Source organism: Dipodomys spectabilis, unplaced genomic scaffold, assembly GCF_019054845.1.
Source record: "Dipodomys spectabilis isolate Male_0828 unplaced genomic scaffold, ASM1905484v1 ptg000365l, whole genome shotgun sequence".
Classification (NCBI taxonomy): domain Eukaryota; kingdom Metazoa; phylum Chordata; class Mammalia; order Rodentia; family Heteromyidae; genus Dipodomys; species Dipodomys spectabilis.
In genome coordinates, this window is record NW_024871042.1 from 15965014 (window position 1) to 15984392 (window position 19379).

The 19379-nt window shown below is 37.9% G+C and overlaps 1 protein-coding gene across 1 annotated transcript in view; it reads right to left on the reverse strand.

Annotated features, from left to right (window-relative positions):
- Rbms3 (RNA binding motif single stranded interacting protein 3) overlaps positions 1-19379 on the reverse strand; it is a 743920-nt gene that overhangs the window by 121754 nt on the left and 602787 nt on the right. The window contains exon 7 of the mRNA XM_042666502.1: positions 13385-13491. Within this exon, the coding sequence (XP_042522436.1) occupies positions 13385-13491 (107 nt within the window). The remainder of the gene's footprint in view (positions 1-13384; positions 13492-19379) is intronic.

A 19379-nucleotide genomic window follows, 5' to 3' on the forward strand; every position in this document is an offset into this window, starting at 1 on the left:
CCAGTATCCATAGCTGCTCCTGCTGCTCCTGCTGCTCCAGTTTCTGAAGACCGATGTTCTGGTTTTTCTGTACCTGGATTATTCCTCCAGCTTCTTGAGCTCCTTCTGCAACTAGAAGGCCTGGGCCTGAAGCTGCAGCTCAGCCTAAGATGGACCTGAAGAGGGCTGTGGAGTGGCAGCTCTGTCAGCTGCTTTCTTGGTTCTACCAGGTTGCTCTCTAGGTCCAATACCTGCCTCCCCCCTTGCTTTTTCTCCTCTCAGTTGGCTCCTCTCAGTGGCTCCAAGACCCACTGAACCTTTTCCTTCCATGTGGAACTGTCCACTCCCACTTCCTCTGAAAAGATGTTTCTCGCCAACTTTAACTCTGTCACCAACCCTTTCCTGTTCTCTAGTTTTCTTTCCAACTCTTCGCGCTCCACTAGTCATATCAGCCTTTAGTGTCGGGAGCACTTCCAGACTTTCCTGCAGCTCAGCATTCTCTTCTTCCAGGTCTTCATAGTCTCTGGCCTTTACTTGTAGCCAAAGCTTCATGTTATTGCATTCTTCCATTTTGAGCTCTAGGTTTTGCTCTTGTCAGTCTCATTCTGTATGGTGGAGACTGCAGACCATTTCATCCCTAGCTCTGTGATGTGCTGCTGAGAAGCCTGCAGGTGGCTGGTATCACTCTTCTGCTCCAGTTCTCTTTCACTGGCCACCTGTTGCACTGTCCTGTTTGCCAGGGCAGATTGTAAATCAAATTTTTTTCTGAAACCAACATCCAGATTGACAGCTTGTGGAGTTCCAGCTCTGTTTTCAGGGCTTCCTGCACATAGGTTATCTTCTCATTCTCCTTCCTCAGTTGGTCCTGTCGCTATTTATTTTCCTGCTTCAGTAGTTCAATCTCATTGCAGAACTGCTGGTTCGCCAGGTGTTGGTAGCACCTTTCCAGGTTATGGGTGCTATTGGGATCTGTGACACTCCTGACCCTGGCAGCTCTGTGCCCAAAGGTGGAGGATGCTCAGGATCTGCATGGTCTTTGGCTACACTCTTGGTTAAATTACAGTCTCCATGGGATTATTTGGGGTTACCTCCCCTTTCAATTTTTCTGTTTTTCTTGAATTCTGCAGGTCTCTTAGGACAATTCCTCTGCTGGTATTCTGGTGTACTTTCTATCCTGCAGCTAATTTTTTTTTTTTACCATGTTTGGTCACACATTCCAACACTGGGATAGTCTAGGTGGGGGGGACACATTCCCAGGCTCTCTGAAATCACCTCTCTTCTCTTAGTCACCACTATGTGTACTTTCTACTGTATCTCCAAACGCACCTTGATTCACTCTATCACCACTCATCACTTCTAAATACTTTAATTGCTGGTAGTGGTGTAAGCCAACAGAGGGAATACCAGTACTACCTCATGGAATGTGGGTGTGGCCCCAGTTCTGGTATCCCATTGGTCAAAGACTAGGAGGCTTGGCTGGAGTCTTGGGATCCAGGCAGAATGTTCTCAATGAGAGCGGTTCCTGCAGCCCCTCCCCATACCTGGCCAGTATGGTTGGAGGAAGGTGGGACCTGCTTCTGCTGGATAGGTGCAGTTTTACAAGTCACCTACTGGTCTGCATCACACAACTGTGGTCACCAGGGTTCCACTCCTTGCAGAATTAGCCGTATTATTTTGATTGCATTTCCTGACAATTGCGTTCTGATCAGAGAGCCACTGGGGTTCATCATGGCCTTCATTAGCTGCTCTTCCAGTCACTCTGGGACTGGAAGGTTCAGGGACATCACTCCTCTCCATGAATACTAGCCAGGCTGCACGCCTAGGCCATGCATAGTATAGCACATGTTCTATATCCTTTGGCTGATAATCTCAGAAGATTCAGAAACCGAGTCATAGGAGGAATGCTGCTCCAGAATAGAGAGTCTGAGAATTTCATGCTGCTGCTGTCCAGAAGAATGTGAAATCTACACCAGCACATAGATAAATGATAACTGGCAAATGACTGGAAAGAAATCTGTTAGCCAAGCAATCAACTACCCAGTCACATCCAAATGATGTCAAGTGTGTCCAGAATCAGGTTCTAGGGCAGCCCTCTATCACTCCAGAGCCCTTACACATCTACTTCAGCAATGGAGTGATTGTCCTCCATGACTGGCTGATGAGTTGATTTAGTGTGGCACCTTTTCCTTCCAATGAAAAATGCACGCTGGTTGTGGTGGTACACACCTGTAATCCCATCAGGAGAATCAATCATGGGTTCAAAATAAGCCTGAGCTACATAGCGAGTCTGAAGCCAGCCTAGGGTACAGACCCTTGTACTGAGAATGTGGCGAGACCTGGGCATTTTTGCTGCATCACCATGTGCCACGACCTTACCACCCCTCCATGTGCCCATGCTCAGCACATATTTCTACCTCTACATATATTTCTAATCTCCATATGTCTACCTCTTCTCCAAGAAATATGTTACCCCATCTCCTTTCTCGTAATACAAGCCAGGCTGAGGACGGACTCATTACCACTTAAAATATATTCCACGTAAAATTTCACAATGCCAGGGACTTAGCAGATAAACTATTTATCCTTAATGATCACACACTAATTAACATTGGTTCTAGCAGATTGAAAATAAAATTTTTAACAAAGGAGGTTTACAGGCCGACTTACTGAAAATTCAAATTATTGAGCCAAGAAAGGGATTTCAAGATTAGAAGGTTTGTTTACCGTGAGCCTCATCTCTAAATGGCAGGTAAAGCATATGAGAGAATAAAACCACATCTGGTGGTGTTGGCTAATGTAATGTTTAAGTGTAGTGTGCATTATATTGACCAATAGCTCTTTTCCAGATCAAGACTCCTTTAGTTCAAGGTTAAAAAGCTATTTTTAGTACTTGGCAATGGTGATAGATATGATTTGTTTTGTTAAAAAAAAAAAAAAAAGGCCAGGTACTGCTGTTACATTCTTGTAATCATAGCTCAGACTTGATGATGGTGGTTCAAACCCAACCCAAGTATAAACATCCATGAGAATCTTATCTCTAATTAACCAACAAAAAGCAGGAATCAAGGTGTGGACTCAAGTAGTATAGCTCCAGCCTTAAGAGAAAAAGCCAAGCAAGAGCTTGAAGTACTGAGTTCAAGCCAGTACTAGTGCATGCACATTCACACACAAACACATACATACACACAATAAAAATGGAGCAACTGATTGACAAATGCTGTGACACAGATGGGAAACAGTGCTGAACTAAACTATATAATATTCCCACTTCCACAGAAAATGATCTAAGATATTCTGATTCTGGATTTTACCATTCCAGCTTTTGATATGTTATATAATGGAAACTTTGACTTCATTTCTCCTCAAAATGTCTAAACATTCATTGGTACCGATTTTTGGATTTTCTTTTTGCCAGTCCTAGGGCTTGAACTCAGGGCCTCAATACCACCGCTGAGCTTCTTTTGCTGAAGGCTACCACTCTACCACTTGAGCCACAGCACCACTTTTCTGTTTATTGAACCCAGGGTTTCATGGATGCCAGGCTAATACTCTACCAGTAAGCCACATTCCCAGGCACCATTTTTTGATATGTTTGCCAGAATAAGTTTAACACTTCACCCTCTTTCTCTTTAAACATACTAAATTTGTCATTTTGCAATAACTTCATCTTTTCATATATTCTAGCAATAGCTCATGTTTTCTTTTAGTTTCCTTCATTTTATTTCCATCAACTTTCCCATTCAAGACTTTCTTGAAGTCCTTGACTTTTCTGCCAGCTTCTGGCTTTAATTTGATTTCATGACCTTCAAGAGAAAACTAGATAGAAGTTTGGAAAGCACTGATAATTTCAATGCTAAGTTTCTTCCCTTGAAATACAGTCTTCTAAAAACATTGATGTGATGTGGATGTGCTTTGTTTTTAATGTGCCTTATTACATAAGAAAAACTCAACTAAATGATGATCCTGAAATAAATCTTTCAAAGTTATGTTATATCATTAAAAGTTATTCCTATTTAAAAATAAACCGCCATAGCAAAAGATTGAAGACCAAGGAATACAACCATTCTACTCATAGAAACATGGCAAAACTGGCTTTCAAGTCAAAAAGGCCCTGAGTCCTGCTGATGTCAGTACAATAGTTAGTTATAATCAGAGTAACTGTTGATGCTATTACGATGATTATTGCAGTGACATGAAATATAATCAAATGTGGCAGGCCAAGAACTGTGTTCAGCACCTCTGTTCATCATTCAATCCCTGTGTTTGTAAATATGTAGTTTAATGATATTCATACTGCTGGAAAGGAAAGTAAACTGATGGACTTAGAGAATTTGCGCAGCATTGGCAATCAGCTTGGAAGTTGTGGAATATGTGGTTAAATTCTAGAGCATATCCCTTTAACTTAGAAGTGCCCGGAAAGTCATGAAAAGGCACAGGGCATAGTATCAAGCTCATCACAGAGGGCGAATGATAGTCTTGAAATTCAGAAGGATTACGATTCGCAGTATGAACAACAGAAAAGGACTTGAGCTTTGACTTCACAAAGCCAAAGATGCTTCTTTGAACATCATTCTCAGCACCCAGGGCACAAGGGGGAATTCACTGAGCAAGGAGCATGGTGAAGCAAATTTTCCAACGTGGGAAGCATTTCTGGTTTGTGAATAAAAATGTATATCTCAGTTATTCAATCTCTTAAAGAATGACACAGGCAGTGTTTCAGAAAAGCTAAATGTGAAGCATGTCCTGTGGCTGCCATTATTCTTTTTTTATCATGGTCTTGATTTTATACCACTGTTGTATGAAGCCAGTTGTTAGTTCACTATTTGATTTCCATACATTGTTATTTTCCATTCTGTTTTTAATCTGCAACCTTGCAGAAGATCTTTGTCACTTTAGGATCTCATGGAAGAGGGATCTGTGTTCACAGCACAGCCCTATGGTCCAGTCCCTTGTGTCCAAAGTAGTAGACAATCAATCAATAAGAGCTTATTGACAGAATAGATGCTTTGATTGCAGTTGTTACTCTTTTTAAAATTATGCTTACAGAAATCATTTTCAAACACAATTAAGAACATTTGTGCCCATAATAGTCCTACAATTTCTTATTTCCTATAGGAAATACAGGAAAGAAGTAATTCCTTGGCCTCATTGTCCCCAGAACATACCACATGAGGTCACAGCTGATGAGGAAACAAAGGCCTTTGTGATGATGATGACTAGTAAAATAGGATTGAAGTAATTGCACTGTCACATCTGTGTACTCATCTTTGTGCAAAAAATAAACACAATCCAAAAATCCAAAAAGTATCACTCAGAACACATTCACTCACCTAAAATTACAATATGATTATAATGATTATATTAGTAACATGGGACATCTTATCTTAGTTGTGATTTAGTCAGAATGAGACATTATTCCTGATATCCCAGAGTTCACTAGGGATGAGGCTAAGAGATTGGAATCAAGGTATCTACTTACCCTATAGAGGACTGTGGACTCAGTAGTGTGGGAACTCCTATTCTCCCACACTATCTTTGTAGACTTTCATGCACTAATGTTAATGAAGGGAAATTTTTATAAGAAATTTTACTAATATTAATAAACAAGGTAAAAAAAACCTTACAGCACTGGGAAGTTTTAAACCATCATTGACAACAAGTTGATTTCAGGTCTGGAAATAATGAATGACCTAGGTTGGAAATCATAACAAATCACCTAATCACTGACTGGGACATAACTGACAACCTAACTTCTAGTTCACTAATAGTGGATTTGGTGGATGCATTAATGGGGCCTACAAATTTAGAAATATTAAAGTACACAGTGACAGTATTTCATATCCTTTAAAGGTTTCAAAATGACATATCCAGGCAGGGCCATAGCTCTGTAGTTATGAATGATATCACTGTATTATGTAATGAATGGTATAGACCTCCTAAATTCAGAAGTCTGTAAAATAGGCATATAAAAATGCACTTAATAGATATTTTTAAGAAAAAACAATGTTATTAGAGCACATTAACAATACAAAAGGATCTTGCTAGCAAAATCAATAGAAAGCCCACAGACTGGGAGAAGATCTTCACTAGGCATACAACGAATAAGGGACTCATATCTAAAATACACTTGAAACTTAAAAAATTAAATCCCCCAAAAACAAATCCTCAAAGACACAACTGCCTGATAAATAAGTAGGCTAAAGACTTAAAGAGAAACTTCTCTTAAGAGGAAATAAGAATGGCCAATAGACACAAGAAGAAATGTTCAACCTCTCTAGACATAAAAGAAATGCAAATCAAAACAACATTGAGATATCACCTCACCCCAGTTAGAGTGGCTATAATCAAGAACTCTAATAACAACAGATGCTGGAGGGGATGTGGACAGAAGGGAACCTTACTGCACTGTTGGTGGGAGTGTAAACTTGTTCAACCACTTTGGAAAGTAGTATGGAGGTTCCTCAAAAGACTCCACATAGAGCTCCCCTATGACCCAGCAATCCCACTTTTGGGCATTTACCCAAATGATCACAAACAAGACCATACTAAACCTACCAGCACAACTAAGTTTATTGTAGCATTATTTACCAGAACTAAGATATGGAACCAACCCAGATGCCCCTCAGTAGATGAATGGATCAAGAAAATGTGGTATATATACACAATGGAATTCTATGCCTCCATCAGAAAGAATGACATTGCCCCATTTGTTAGGAAATGGAAAGACTTGGAAAAAATTATATTAGAAGTAATCCAGGCCCAAAGAAACATAGGTCCCATGGTTTCCCTTATTTGCAATAACTAGTATATGTCTGGGACAAGTAGAAAAGAAATTAAGCAAAATGAACCCCCAGATAGGGACACAAGTGTTTTTTTTCTTTCTTTCTATTGTTTGTAATGTATTTATAAGTTACCATGTGATTTTTTTGTTGCTTTCTATGTTCCTCCTCCATGGGCTCTTGTTTTCACTGTATTTGATGTCGGTATAATTTGGGGAGGGGAAGGAAAAAAACAAAATATTTAAATAGGGATACAGGTTAACCCATTGTAACAATGAGATATACAAGACACTATGTTGAAAAAATAACTTTACAAACTAGGCATGAAGGGGGGAGAGTGTAGTTGTGGAGGTGGGAGGGCAGGGATGGTAGGGGAAAAACAAAGGAGGAGGCAACAATGCTTGATAAGAAATGTACTCATTACCTTGCTCATGTAACTGTAGCCCCTCTGTACAGTATTTCCACAATAAAAAGTTATAAAAAACAATACAAAAGGGATTCATTGTGATCATTCCATAGATATGGCTAGAGTACTTTGAACAAGTCTCCTATTATATTCTAGTAATTCATGTCTCCTCTCCCCACTTCTTTTGTGTGTCATGTTTTTTTTTAAAATTATACTACATATGTGATTACTTTGGTCCTCTTCATCCCCCAAAACCTAGTTCTTTCTCCTTCTTGCTTCATCTGATCCTATCCTAGACCACCTCTTTTATAAACATACCTTATTGATGCTATCGTCCTTGTATAGATTCTACATATGAATAAAAATATGATCCTTGACATTTTTGAGCTTGGCTTATCTGAACATGATGATCTCCAGTGTGGATGCATACCCTTGCAAATAACAAAATTTAATTATTTTTTTTACCAGTCCTGGGGCTTGAACTCACACCTGAGCACCATCCCTGAGCTTCTTTTTGCTCAACGCTAGAACTGTACCACTTGAGCCACAGTGCCACTTCCAGCTTTTTCTGTTTATGTGGTGCTGAGAGATCGAACCCAGGACTTCATGCATGCTAGGCAAGCATTCTACCACTAAGCCACATCCCCAGCCCTAATTTAATTTTTTATAGCTAAGAAATATTCCATAGTATATAGATAGATGCTATACTTTCTTGATTCTTTCATTGGTTGTTGTGCACTTAGACTCATTCCACAGTTTGGGTATTATGTTGCGATAAGTGTGCTATGCAAGTAACTCTCTTCTACATCGATTCATACTCTTTTAACTATATGCCAGAGAATGCTATGGTGGGATTATAAGGTTGATTCCTTTTTAGTTCTTTTTAGAAACTTGTTTATGAACTTCTATTGTGGTTATATCTGTTTACAATTCACCAGCAATGCATAGGGTTTGATTTTGTTTCTTTCCTCTTCACCCTTGCCAGCATTTGTTATTTGTTTTTTTTTTGTGTGTGTGTGTGTGAGTGACATTCTGACTGAGGTGAGATGGACTCCTAGTGTAGTTCTGATTTGCATTTTTCTTTGCAGGTAAGGATGTAGACAATTTTTTGTTGTTGCTGTTGGTCGTGGGGCTTGAACTCTGGACTTGGGTGCTGTCGCTCAGTTCTTCAGCTCAAGGTGAGTGCTCTACCACTTGAGCTACAGCGCCACTACTGGTTTTCTGGTGGTTCATTGGACATAAGAGTCTCACGGACATTCCTGCCCAGGCTGGCTTTGAACCATAGTCCTCAGATCTCAGCCTCCTGAGTAGATAGGATGACAGGCATGAGCCACTGGCACCTGGCACAACTTTTTTATATTTAAAATAAAATATCTTTAAGGAATACTGCATTGTCATCCTTCATGTGAAATGTTCTTTAAGAATTGTAAAGAGATTTCAAGCTTTAATATTAGTTGACTGAATCCCAAGAAAAACTTGTTTTCATTTTTAGTTCGGCATAATGTCTAAACCATTCCCAGGGGTCTGAGTGTTGATTGTTAACAGTATTACTTTCACTTCATTAGTTTATTTTTTGAATCAAAACTGTCGAAGAAAACATTTCTAAATATTTCCATAGTGAGGAAAAATAGTATCAGAACACCAAATAGAAAATGTTGATTATTGTTCATTGCTTTTAAATTGACTCTAGCAGAGAACTGTCAATAAGATAAAAACAAATATCATTTAATTATTTTTTAAATAAAACCATGGGCTTTTCACTAAACATCTCAGTACAATTAATTCTTTTTGTCTGTGGCAAAACATTTCTGGAAAGTGTATTATTCCCAAAATAACTGTTATCACCAATGTTATTTTTTCTTTCTTTTTTTTTTTTTGTATGGGAGAGTCCCAGCTGACTGTGATAAAATTGATGACCTAGTTTTTTTTCTTTTCTTATCTATTTTTTAGATAGGTGTTGGGTTTTCTTTTTTTTTTTTTTAATCAGTAGCCTCAGACTCTGATCCTATATCTATGCCTTTTGCATAACTGAGATTAGAGATGCCAATTATAGAATACTGTGCTCATCTTCTTTATTGGGATAGGGTCTCACTAAATTTTTATCTGTCAGTGCTACACTCAAACCTTGGCCCTTTCACTTTGTGCTATCCAAGTAGCTGGGATTTTTGCTGATGTCCACAGGGATTGGCATCTTCATATACTTTAGCAATCACTTGCACTTAAAAATTCTTAGGGAAATCCGAAGACCAGTAACATCAAAATAAATTTCAGAATTTATGTAATTCATATCACACTAATGGAAACTTCCTAATTTTTTTTAAACTTGATCCAATTAATGACAATACAGTCAAGAAAAGTTTATAAAAATATACATACAAGTTCCAGTGAGTATTTGTGCGTCATGATCAGGGAGGTAGTATTTAATACATAGTAACTGTGGGTTTTCCTTTACAATTATTTTCACTGAAGGACTGGATTGTCATCAGTCACATTTTGATCAAGTCAAATAGAGGTAAATTCCTATAATCATTTTCTGTTTTTATTATTGAGGTAGAGTTTAATATGATGACCTTTTGGTAGTCACTAGAAGTGTGTTAGGGGAAAAAAAGAGTTCAAAACTGTAAGTTCCTCTTCAGGAGCTTTTGATTTGTTGCATACCAATCACCTGGAAGAGCTCATCAAGGTCAAAGTTAAACAACACTTTGCCTAAAGAAAGAGCAGATACTGTGACTCACAATTAATTAAGTACCAAGTACCAAGTGATTAGAAGCTTCCTCACTGGATTTACATCATTTTATGTGTGCAAAGATTGTTTTGTATTAGATTTTCTAAAATAAAGAAATGAATTTCACTAGAACTATAAAAACACCACCCAAAAAAAGCAGCTTTAAATAATAAACCAATTTTAATTATGCCCTCGATTTTTGGTTAGTATCCTTCGAAAGTACTTGCAGTTCTACTGGTTTTGTGTCCAAAGTATTTATTAGAAATATTTTTTGCGCATTATTTGATTTCATCACTTTCAAATGAAATAAAAATTAAATAGTATCTTGGCTACAACTCTCAAATTTTGAAGAATAGGTTAAATTGTATCTTTTATTTTACAATTCTTATTTTAATTTTAAGAGAAAAATGACTGAAAGGCATATAATTTTCTCAGACATGAAAAACAACAGACAAGCAAACAAAGTACCCAAGAGGGTATATTTTTGATACTGGGGTGCCAGCTGTAGTATGACAGGTACTGAAGACAAAAACATTCATCACAAATGGACTTAAGGGAAGTATGCATCTCAGTTTTGATGACTGGATCAAGGAAGGAGAAAGAGAAGTTGCTTCCTGAAGAATCAGACCTATAGTCCTCACTGGGATTTTTACTTTAACTCATGAGATCAGTGTAGTCAGATACCTCACACCAAGTGTTACCTTAAGAAGTACCCCTGGTGGCATACAAAAATATTGCAGATTGTTTTTGCAAGATACATTGATTATGAAAGATGAATGAATTTCTTAATCATTAACACATGGAAAAGCAATAATAAAAGCATGTTTTCTTAGAATCAATGCAATAATTAACTAGAATTGACAAGTATATGGAAGTTAAAGGATTATTTGGATATTATATAATACTTTATAAGACATGCGAACACATTTTAGTAAGTATAATTCAAGGAGGAATAGAAATAGAATTAATAGAATCATAGGCAATATGGACTAGTATTTTTGGTTTGTGTACTTATAAGATCATAGAGTATATGAATTAACATAAAGATCCTCAAATCAATATATTTGATAATCACATTTTTACTGCATGCTATTTATTTTCCTGATCTTTTACTATCTCCAAATATGCACACTTGGAATAGATTTCCATTGGTCATTAATAAATTTACTATAGTCCCATAGTGTAAAAGGAAATTTTATAGTCTTAAATAGTAAAATTACAAGTATATGAAATTATGTATATATATGTATACACTATAAACACTATATGCATGTATAATCTATATACATATATGTATATATTACTTATAGTATAGATAGATAGATGCATGTATACTCAAACTGAATAAAGTCTGGTATATGCAGGGGAGGATTCCACTGGTATAATTCCTTTCAACAACTGACTTACAGTTTAACAAAATGAAGCCTAAGAAACTGAAATGTGTTGTCAGGAGTGGGGAAAGTCAAGGGGAGGGAGGAAAGTCTAATGAAAAGAAGAATATTGGGACAATGCAGTCACAATATGCAGTGTACATATGAGAAAATGGAACAAGGTTACTAGAGTGGATGGTTGTAGTTGGGAGAGGTAGGAGAGAAGGACTAAACAGGTGACATTGATCAAAATTCATTCTACTCATAAACGGATATGTTCAATTAAAACCCTTTTTTTACAGCTACTTAGAGATATAATTTTAAAACAGTTAAACAGACTATGAAAAGCCCGGCATGGGTGGCTCACGCCTGTAATCCTAGCTACTCAGGAGGCTGAGATCTGAGGATCGTGGTTGAAAGCCACCCAGGCAGGAAAGTCGGTGAGACTCTTATGTCCAATAAACCAATAGAAAACCGGAAGTGGCGCTGTGGCTCAAGTGGTAGAGCACTCACCTAGAACTGAAGAGCTCAGGGACAGCACCTAAGGCCAGAGTTCAAGCCCCACAACCGACAAAAAGAAAAAGAAAAAAAAAAGAAGACTACGAATAGAAAATTTAGGAGTATATCTCTAAGATAAACATTTCAATTATAAAGCAGTCTAGGTTATAGCTTGACTCCATGATGCTTTCATGTAGTAGTACAGATGGTATGTTCATATGCTCCACCACAAACCCTAGTTCTGTATACAGAATCAGTGGCATCTCTAACTCTACCTTTCTTTTATGCTTGTTGGTTTGGTTCCCAATAAATGTAGCCTCAGGTAAAATGTTTTTACTGCAACTGCCATCTAAGATGTGAAGGGAATACCACAAGACCCTGAGGAGACTGGAACCGAAGTGTTCCTCATTAAAGCTAATGGCCTTACTGGAGTCTTGGGATTTGAGGTGCTGGTCTATGACTCAAAGATATGTCCAGTCATCAGGCATCTTATCCAAACAAACGTGGAAGTCAAACGAGTCTTTCTCCATTAGGGATGTTTTGTATGACAGATTTGGTGAGTGAGGCAGTGAGGATGGCTGCTGGTGCATAAAACTCCATGCTTGAAGATACATGCACCATTTCCCCTCCCCCAGCCTCTTTTCAAAGCAAACTGTGGAGAATGTGAAAACTCATTTTTTTCCTATTAGCTTCTGATGGTCTTTGAGATTCCTGCTTTTCACACCATGAAGTAATGAGTTATGGATTATACAGTACTTGAATGTAACTATGCACTTTAAGAGGAGTTTTGAGACCCATGTGGAAACACTCAAAGCAGATGACAATCAGAAAATGGAAAAGGGCTAAAGAACTGGCCAAGAAAAATGCCATCCTTCTTGCCTTTTTACAACTGTTGTCAATGTGAAAGTATAAAATGCTGCCTCAGGAACAGCACTTCTTACACGATAATTGGGTGAAGTGGGTTCTTTGACTAGAAATACTAAATAAAGCTTGCTTGTTGAAATTATGGCTTTGATACAAAATGGCACTTACTCATGTCATTCACACTTCCATCCTACTTCACAAAGGATGTACAAACTCGTGGATGTCCAGACACCATTCTTTGTTTAACAAAAAAGAAGTAACCAAAAAGAATCCATTTGTAAGCATTACTGGATTCATAAGCATTCCCTTCTGTCAGTTTGTGTTAGGAAACTTAAATGCTTCTCCTTTAACTCACTGTGAAATTCAGAACGTTGTTTTTATCATTCATAAATGCATATAGTGCAAGTAACATTCAACTTTCAATACTGATTTTCTTTCAATACTATATTTTCTTTATATGTATGATGCCTTATTTTATGCCCATTATTGCATAATGACAGATCCATTTTTGGTGGATTAACCTTTCTGTGAGTTCCTTTTGGGTGCAAGTTTGATTAAAAACAGAAAACTGAGGTTGAATTGTTAAGTCTTATATTCCTTCTTACGTAATTTCATCCTGGCTTGCTTATTTGATTCTTATTCTTATTTCATTTTGTTTTCTAGAAGACATAAGTTTATTCAGGCTCCAAATGTCTGCTCTGGCAAGCCTTTGAGAAAAGTCTGCTGCCAAAATTTTGAGCAAAATTTCTCAGTCTGAACTCACCTCTCCTTCTCTGGGCCATGGCCTTCCATTCTGGGTGTATTTGCTTTGATTCTGTCTTTTCTTTTGTCCTCCATCAGCGAATTTGCACAGCAAAGGCTCACTCGGGGCTGGGAAGATAAAAACCAATTCCACATCAGCAAATCCCCCTTAGATTATTTGACACACAGTAATTCTTTGTAAGGAGTATCTTTTGAAGTAACATCTCAGTTCTGAAGAGTTATTTGGCCCCTTTTTAATCTCAACTTAGTTGGCTGCTGTTCTAGCTGGGCTTCAAAAAAGTACTGGCAGACCATAAAAGAGTATAATAAATATTGTTGAAGCAGAATATGAACTTTTCTTAGAAGAGGCAAGCAAGCATGTGTTCTAGCAATGAAGTTAGAAACAGGCTCATAATCAGTACTTACTTGTGTTTGATTATTTCTCCTTCAAAGCAACTGTTCCTGTATTACAGAAACTGGAAGATTCAAGTTTGGAAAGGGATACTTGGCAGTTTGTTTCTAAAAAGGGAGAGATTTGGCTAAATTGCCACCAAATTAGCTTTATTTCCTCATTAATCCTTTGCAGTTTCAAAAAGGCTAGAAACTGACCTTCCACCCAACCCTTTCCACCCCAATTTTCCAGTAAAGCCTACTCAGAATCCCAGAGAGAACAATTACTAGAATATTAAGCGAACATATATGAGAAAATATAGCCAATGTAATGGAGCAGCTCCCTGGGGAAGTCGGTCTTTCAGCTCCCCTCCCTAGGATTTTCTCTAATCTTTAAACAACTTAGTTCTCTCCTGGTGGTGTTCTAACTTCTAATGAGAAGCCTGTATAATGGCTTGCCTTTCCTCAGCTCCCAGGAATGATTTGCATAAAGAAATATATAATGCGTTTTTCTCAAGACACGATGCAGATGCTGCCCAGGGGGCTGAGATCTAGGTCTACTTCCATTGTGAGGAAGGAGATGCTACTGTGTTCTGGAAAGCAAGTCCCTCAGACCCCTGAGCTCTGCAAGATGGCAATTTGGAGTGGGTAAGTCTCTATTTTGCTCAGTGCCGGCCATGAATCAATTGATTTTTTTTCTACTAATTTTTGCTCCCTGGTAGAAGGGCAACAATACAAATCTTAGGTTCTGGTAGTGAAAGGAGATGACTAGAACTCATGAGTTATGAACCACCATGGAAGACTCCATGTCATTAATAAATTTACTTCCTGGGAATAAGTAGCCAGACTAAAATATGTTGAAACAGTTCTCCCAAAAAAAATGACAACAAAAATGACAACAAAAAAACTCCAATAAGGCAATATTATACTTTGATAATTGGTGACACATACCTGGCTGGAAAAGAAAGTCATACTGGTTTATCAAACTTGGGATATACATTACAACAACCACAGAAAAGGTTAGTTTGTTCGTTTGTTGGAAGAAAAACAACATTATTTTGTTAAGTTTACAACCTAAAAAACAAAACTAGTCACCTCTGCTCATCAATTGGGAAAATGTGCCCAAGCCACGTGTCAGTGGTTTATACCTATAATCCTTGCTATCCAAGTCTGAGATCTGAGGATCACTTCAAAGCCATCCCAGGCAGGAAAGTCTATGAGACTCTTTTTTTTATTGTGAAAATACTATACAGAGGGGTTACAATTGCATGGGCAAGATAATGAGTACATTTCTTATCAAGCATTGTCTATGAGATTCTTATCTCCAGTTAACCACCAAAAAGCTGGAAATTGAGCTGTGGCTCAAGTGGTAGAGCACTTGAGGGTAAAATTTTGAGCAGAAAAAGTACAAAGGCAGCACCCAGACCCTGAGTTAAGAAAAAAAAAATGTCCAGCTATCAATTAACTGTAGTAGTGGATCAAGGTTTTTAGCTTTGCCTGTGTCCTCACTATATGCCAGGAAATGTTGTACAGTTCCCTTACTCTTATCTTTGTTCTGATTTGTATGTGATTGCCTGGGCCAAAGGAATGCTAGCAAATGTTTGAACTATCTTTAAATACCAGGCTTCTTCCTCCCTGTAGCTATGTAGGCATTCCCAGGCTCCACTGCTGGAGGATAAGAAGCAGATGGACAAGAGTCATTCCTAATATCCGATCCAAGGCCATTCCCCAGTGACCCAATGGTCAGCACAATCCCCAGGCCTGTAAGTATGCATCTGAGAGCAGCATCAGTGCAAAACCGTCCTGTAGTCCGCCACGTATGTTCAGGTGACAGCATTTCACAGATGTATAAACTAAAGAAATCTTTATTGCTTCCTATCATTAAGATTTTGAAATGGATAGCACCATTGTCTTAAGAAACAACTCATACAATTGATCATATCCATTCTTCTCTGTTCCTACCCCTAAATAGCATTAGCTCAATTCAGTGAAGCCATAAGTCATTATAGAACATTCATTGTCTCCAAAATCAGCAGTGGGAAAAAATACAGGCAAACAGGTATCTACAAATAGTATCCTCAAACAGGTAACTGTAAACTAGTATTGAAAAAGAGAATTTGGCTTTCCAAGACAGTATTTTGTCCAAATTCTTTGTGTTGGGATAGTACTGGGCTCCTAATGCACGGCATTGTGCTCTCATCTGGCTTTTTCACTAAAGACTGGGATTCCACCATTTAAACCATAACTTTTCTCCTGACTTTTTGCTGGTCAAGGAGGTAGTTGTCTCTCAGATTTGTCTGCATGGGCCTCAGATCTCAGCCTCTTGAATAGCTAAGATTATGTGCATGAACCATCAGTGCCTGTCTTCAATTGTGTTTTGGTTAATTGTGAATATTTACTGTGTGTGATTTTTTAAAATTTACTTAAAGGTGATGTACAGAGGGGTTACAGTTACGTAAGTCAGGTAATGAGTACATTTCTTTTTGAATCGTGTTACCCACTCCCTCGATCTCTTCCCATATCACCCCCCCAAGTTGTATGGTTCATTTATAACATAGTGTCTAGTGAATTTCACTGCTGTGCTTCCCCTTCCCCTTGCTAATCAGATAGATTTATATTCAAGATATAAGGTGCAGAAATTAAATAAAGTGACAAAAGGAAATGAGACAAAGAAAAAAGGAAAGAAAAAACATGCAAATAGCATGATAATAATAAAAAAGTCTTGTTTCCATTTTCGAGGTTCATTTCAATAAGCATCACTTTATATTATCACATGCATCAAAGAAGGATTTTCTTAGGAGAGGATCACAAGAGCTCAATAACTATGTGAATAATTTTTTAAATTACACTTTATTATAGAAAAATATCTGTTTCTAAAAACACACGTAAAGTTTGGTACTATGGGCACTTTCAGGAATCTACTGGGGTCTTCAACATCCTATGAAAATGAAGGAACTAATGCATATAAAGAGCATTAATTCTTGCCTAGCTAAACAGAAATGCCTTTTAAGTGTGTGCTTTAATGAGCAGCTAAGTTCCTTGCCTTTGTGAAACTACGGTAATCACTAGACTGCATCCTAGAATGTATGATGATGGTTGGTACCTTTCCACCAGCATTTATTCCAGAAGGCTAAAATACAATCATTGTGTCCTGATACTTGACAAGTAAGAAAACTTTTTGCAATATTTCAAAATGGAATATTTATATACTATGTAAATCATTTCTCTCTGCAGATCATTTTCTCTCTTGGCATCTTGAAGATTTGAGGTACAGCCATCCATTAAATGGGATGTCAAGCTAACATGTGGGTTCATCACTGGCAGAATTACAAATTTCTCAGAAAAGGCAAACAAATCTAGAAGCACCTTACATTTCACACTCCAGTGAAACTAGATCCAACTTTCTGGGGGAGGAGGCCTGTGTCAAGAAAATTTTTAGCACTTACTAATTCACACACATGCACAACCACCCCCTACAAATACATACAATTTCATTGTGTTGACTGATACAGAATTAAAAGCAAAAATAAATACCAAAGACCACTATCCAAGGAAAGAACATTTTGTGTGTGGTAATAACTGAGATTATTCATTGGTACTAATGACTAAAGTTTCTCCAAGAATTCTACTTTCATAATCCTCCACTAATTCATGAGGTAACTAGTATTTTTCTCTATTTCATAAGTGAGGAGAACTTCTCAGATTTAAGTGCCTTGCTGGAAACCCAGGTAGCAATAAGCCATTAAGTTCCCAGTCTTCAGGGAAGACTAGCATTTTATCTGCTCAGCAGCATCCTTATATCTCTGTGCAATACATTCCAAAAACTGAATAGGCTCATATAAGAACTTCTATCTGTGAACAGAGTCGTGTTTTCATATCTTACAGTTTAAGACTGAAAGGTCATCAGTGGCCTAGTTTATCATAGGAAAGAATGTGATTGTCCTCTTGCATGTACAGTGTTTGGGAGAGAAATAATTCTGTCACTCTTTTCCCTAGCCTTCATCTCATTTTTCCCGTAATGTCATAAGCCTTTGGCTACTAATCTTATATTTGTATTATAAGTCAGCTTTCTTGCTTTGTTCCTAAATCTTTCCTGATAATTTCCAGCATTTTTATTTTGCTTTTGGTAGCAATACACTTTGGCCATAGAAAACACTGTTATTTCCCAAAGTTTGAATCCATGTTTCCTGAAAAGCCTCCCAGTGAGAACTGATGGCTCTGATCTAATCAATGGATGGATCTCTTGATGGATTATTGGGAGTGGGGCCTACCTGGAGGAATTAGGTTGCTGGGCATATCCTGGAAAGACACACCTAATTACCTAATTCCTTGTCCTAACCGTCCATCTCTGCTTCTAATCTACCATGAAACAAATAATTTTGATCCACTACACCCTCTTAATTAAACATGTTTTTGTTGTTGTTAGTCATGGGGCTTGAACTCAGGGCCTTGGTTCTGTCCAGGAGCTCAAGGCTAGTGCTCTACCACATTGAGCCAAACCCCACTACCAGTTTTTTGAGTGGATAATTTGAGATGAGAGTCTCACAAGGATTTTTTTTTTGCACCAGCTGGCTTCAAACCATGATCCTCAAATCTCAGCTTCCTGAGTAGCTAAGATTACAGGCGTGAGCCGTACACACCCTCCTTCAACATGATCCAGCTCCATCTCCAACCCCTGCATTTTGTAGGTCAGATCCAGACTGACCTATACTCATTTCAATATGCCAGATAAAAGTTAAATACTGGTGAAGGGCTATGAAGGGAAGCTTATTATACTGTGTAGGCAGCTCTAGGAAGAGAAAAGGTAGTATTTCCACTCATCTCCCCAGACATTTGACCTATTGTTAAGTAGGAGGAAGAACTGGGAAGAGGTGAGAGGTATGCATAAAAAGTCCTGGTCACAGATGTATTACTGTGGTTAAAGGTGGCATTTGTCAATCACAGGTGGTCTATCAGCGCATTGTCTCAGGATCAGAGTCATTGACATTTGGAAGGTGGTCTAGTTCTACCTGGATTCCAAGATGGCTGCATAATGAAGGGTAGAACTTTGTCCCGTCTTGGTTCATTTATAGGCCCAAGAAGGAGTCGATGCTCATTGGCAGAGGCAGCTGTTAACCACCATTTTGTTCTGTTTTATCAAGACCCAGAAACAACATAGCCAGCCAGGCATGGATTAGAACTTCTGAAATCCTGAACCAAAATTACACTTTTTTCTTTTTAAGCTTTTTATGTCATGAATTTGAGCATGGCACTGATATGTCTAGCTAACGTGAAGTTATGAGTGCAATCTCTCCTTAAGTTATTTAAATCATACTTTTTATTCTTTGTATTTCATGAGTCAGACTTCCTGTTCTCTATTGAGTAGTTTTCCTTGTTGTCCCTAATACTGATGCTTGAAGGTATACAGAACACTCTTTCTAATAATATATAGAATAAAATAAAGTTGCTCATATATTTGTAGCCTTATTTGGGTAGACTAATTTATATCTACTTAATAGTCTATCTGGTTTGAGGTCCATCTCCTTAACTTACTAGCTGTAAGAAGCTGGATGAGTTATTTTTTTAAAACTTTTCTGTAACTGACTCATTGTTCTCATGGTAACAATGTTAAATAGCACTGTTTAAAA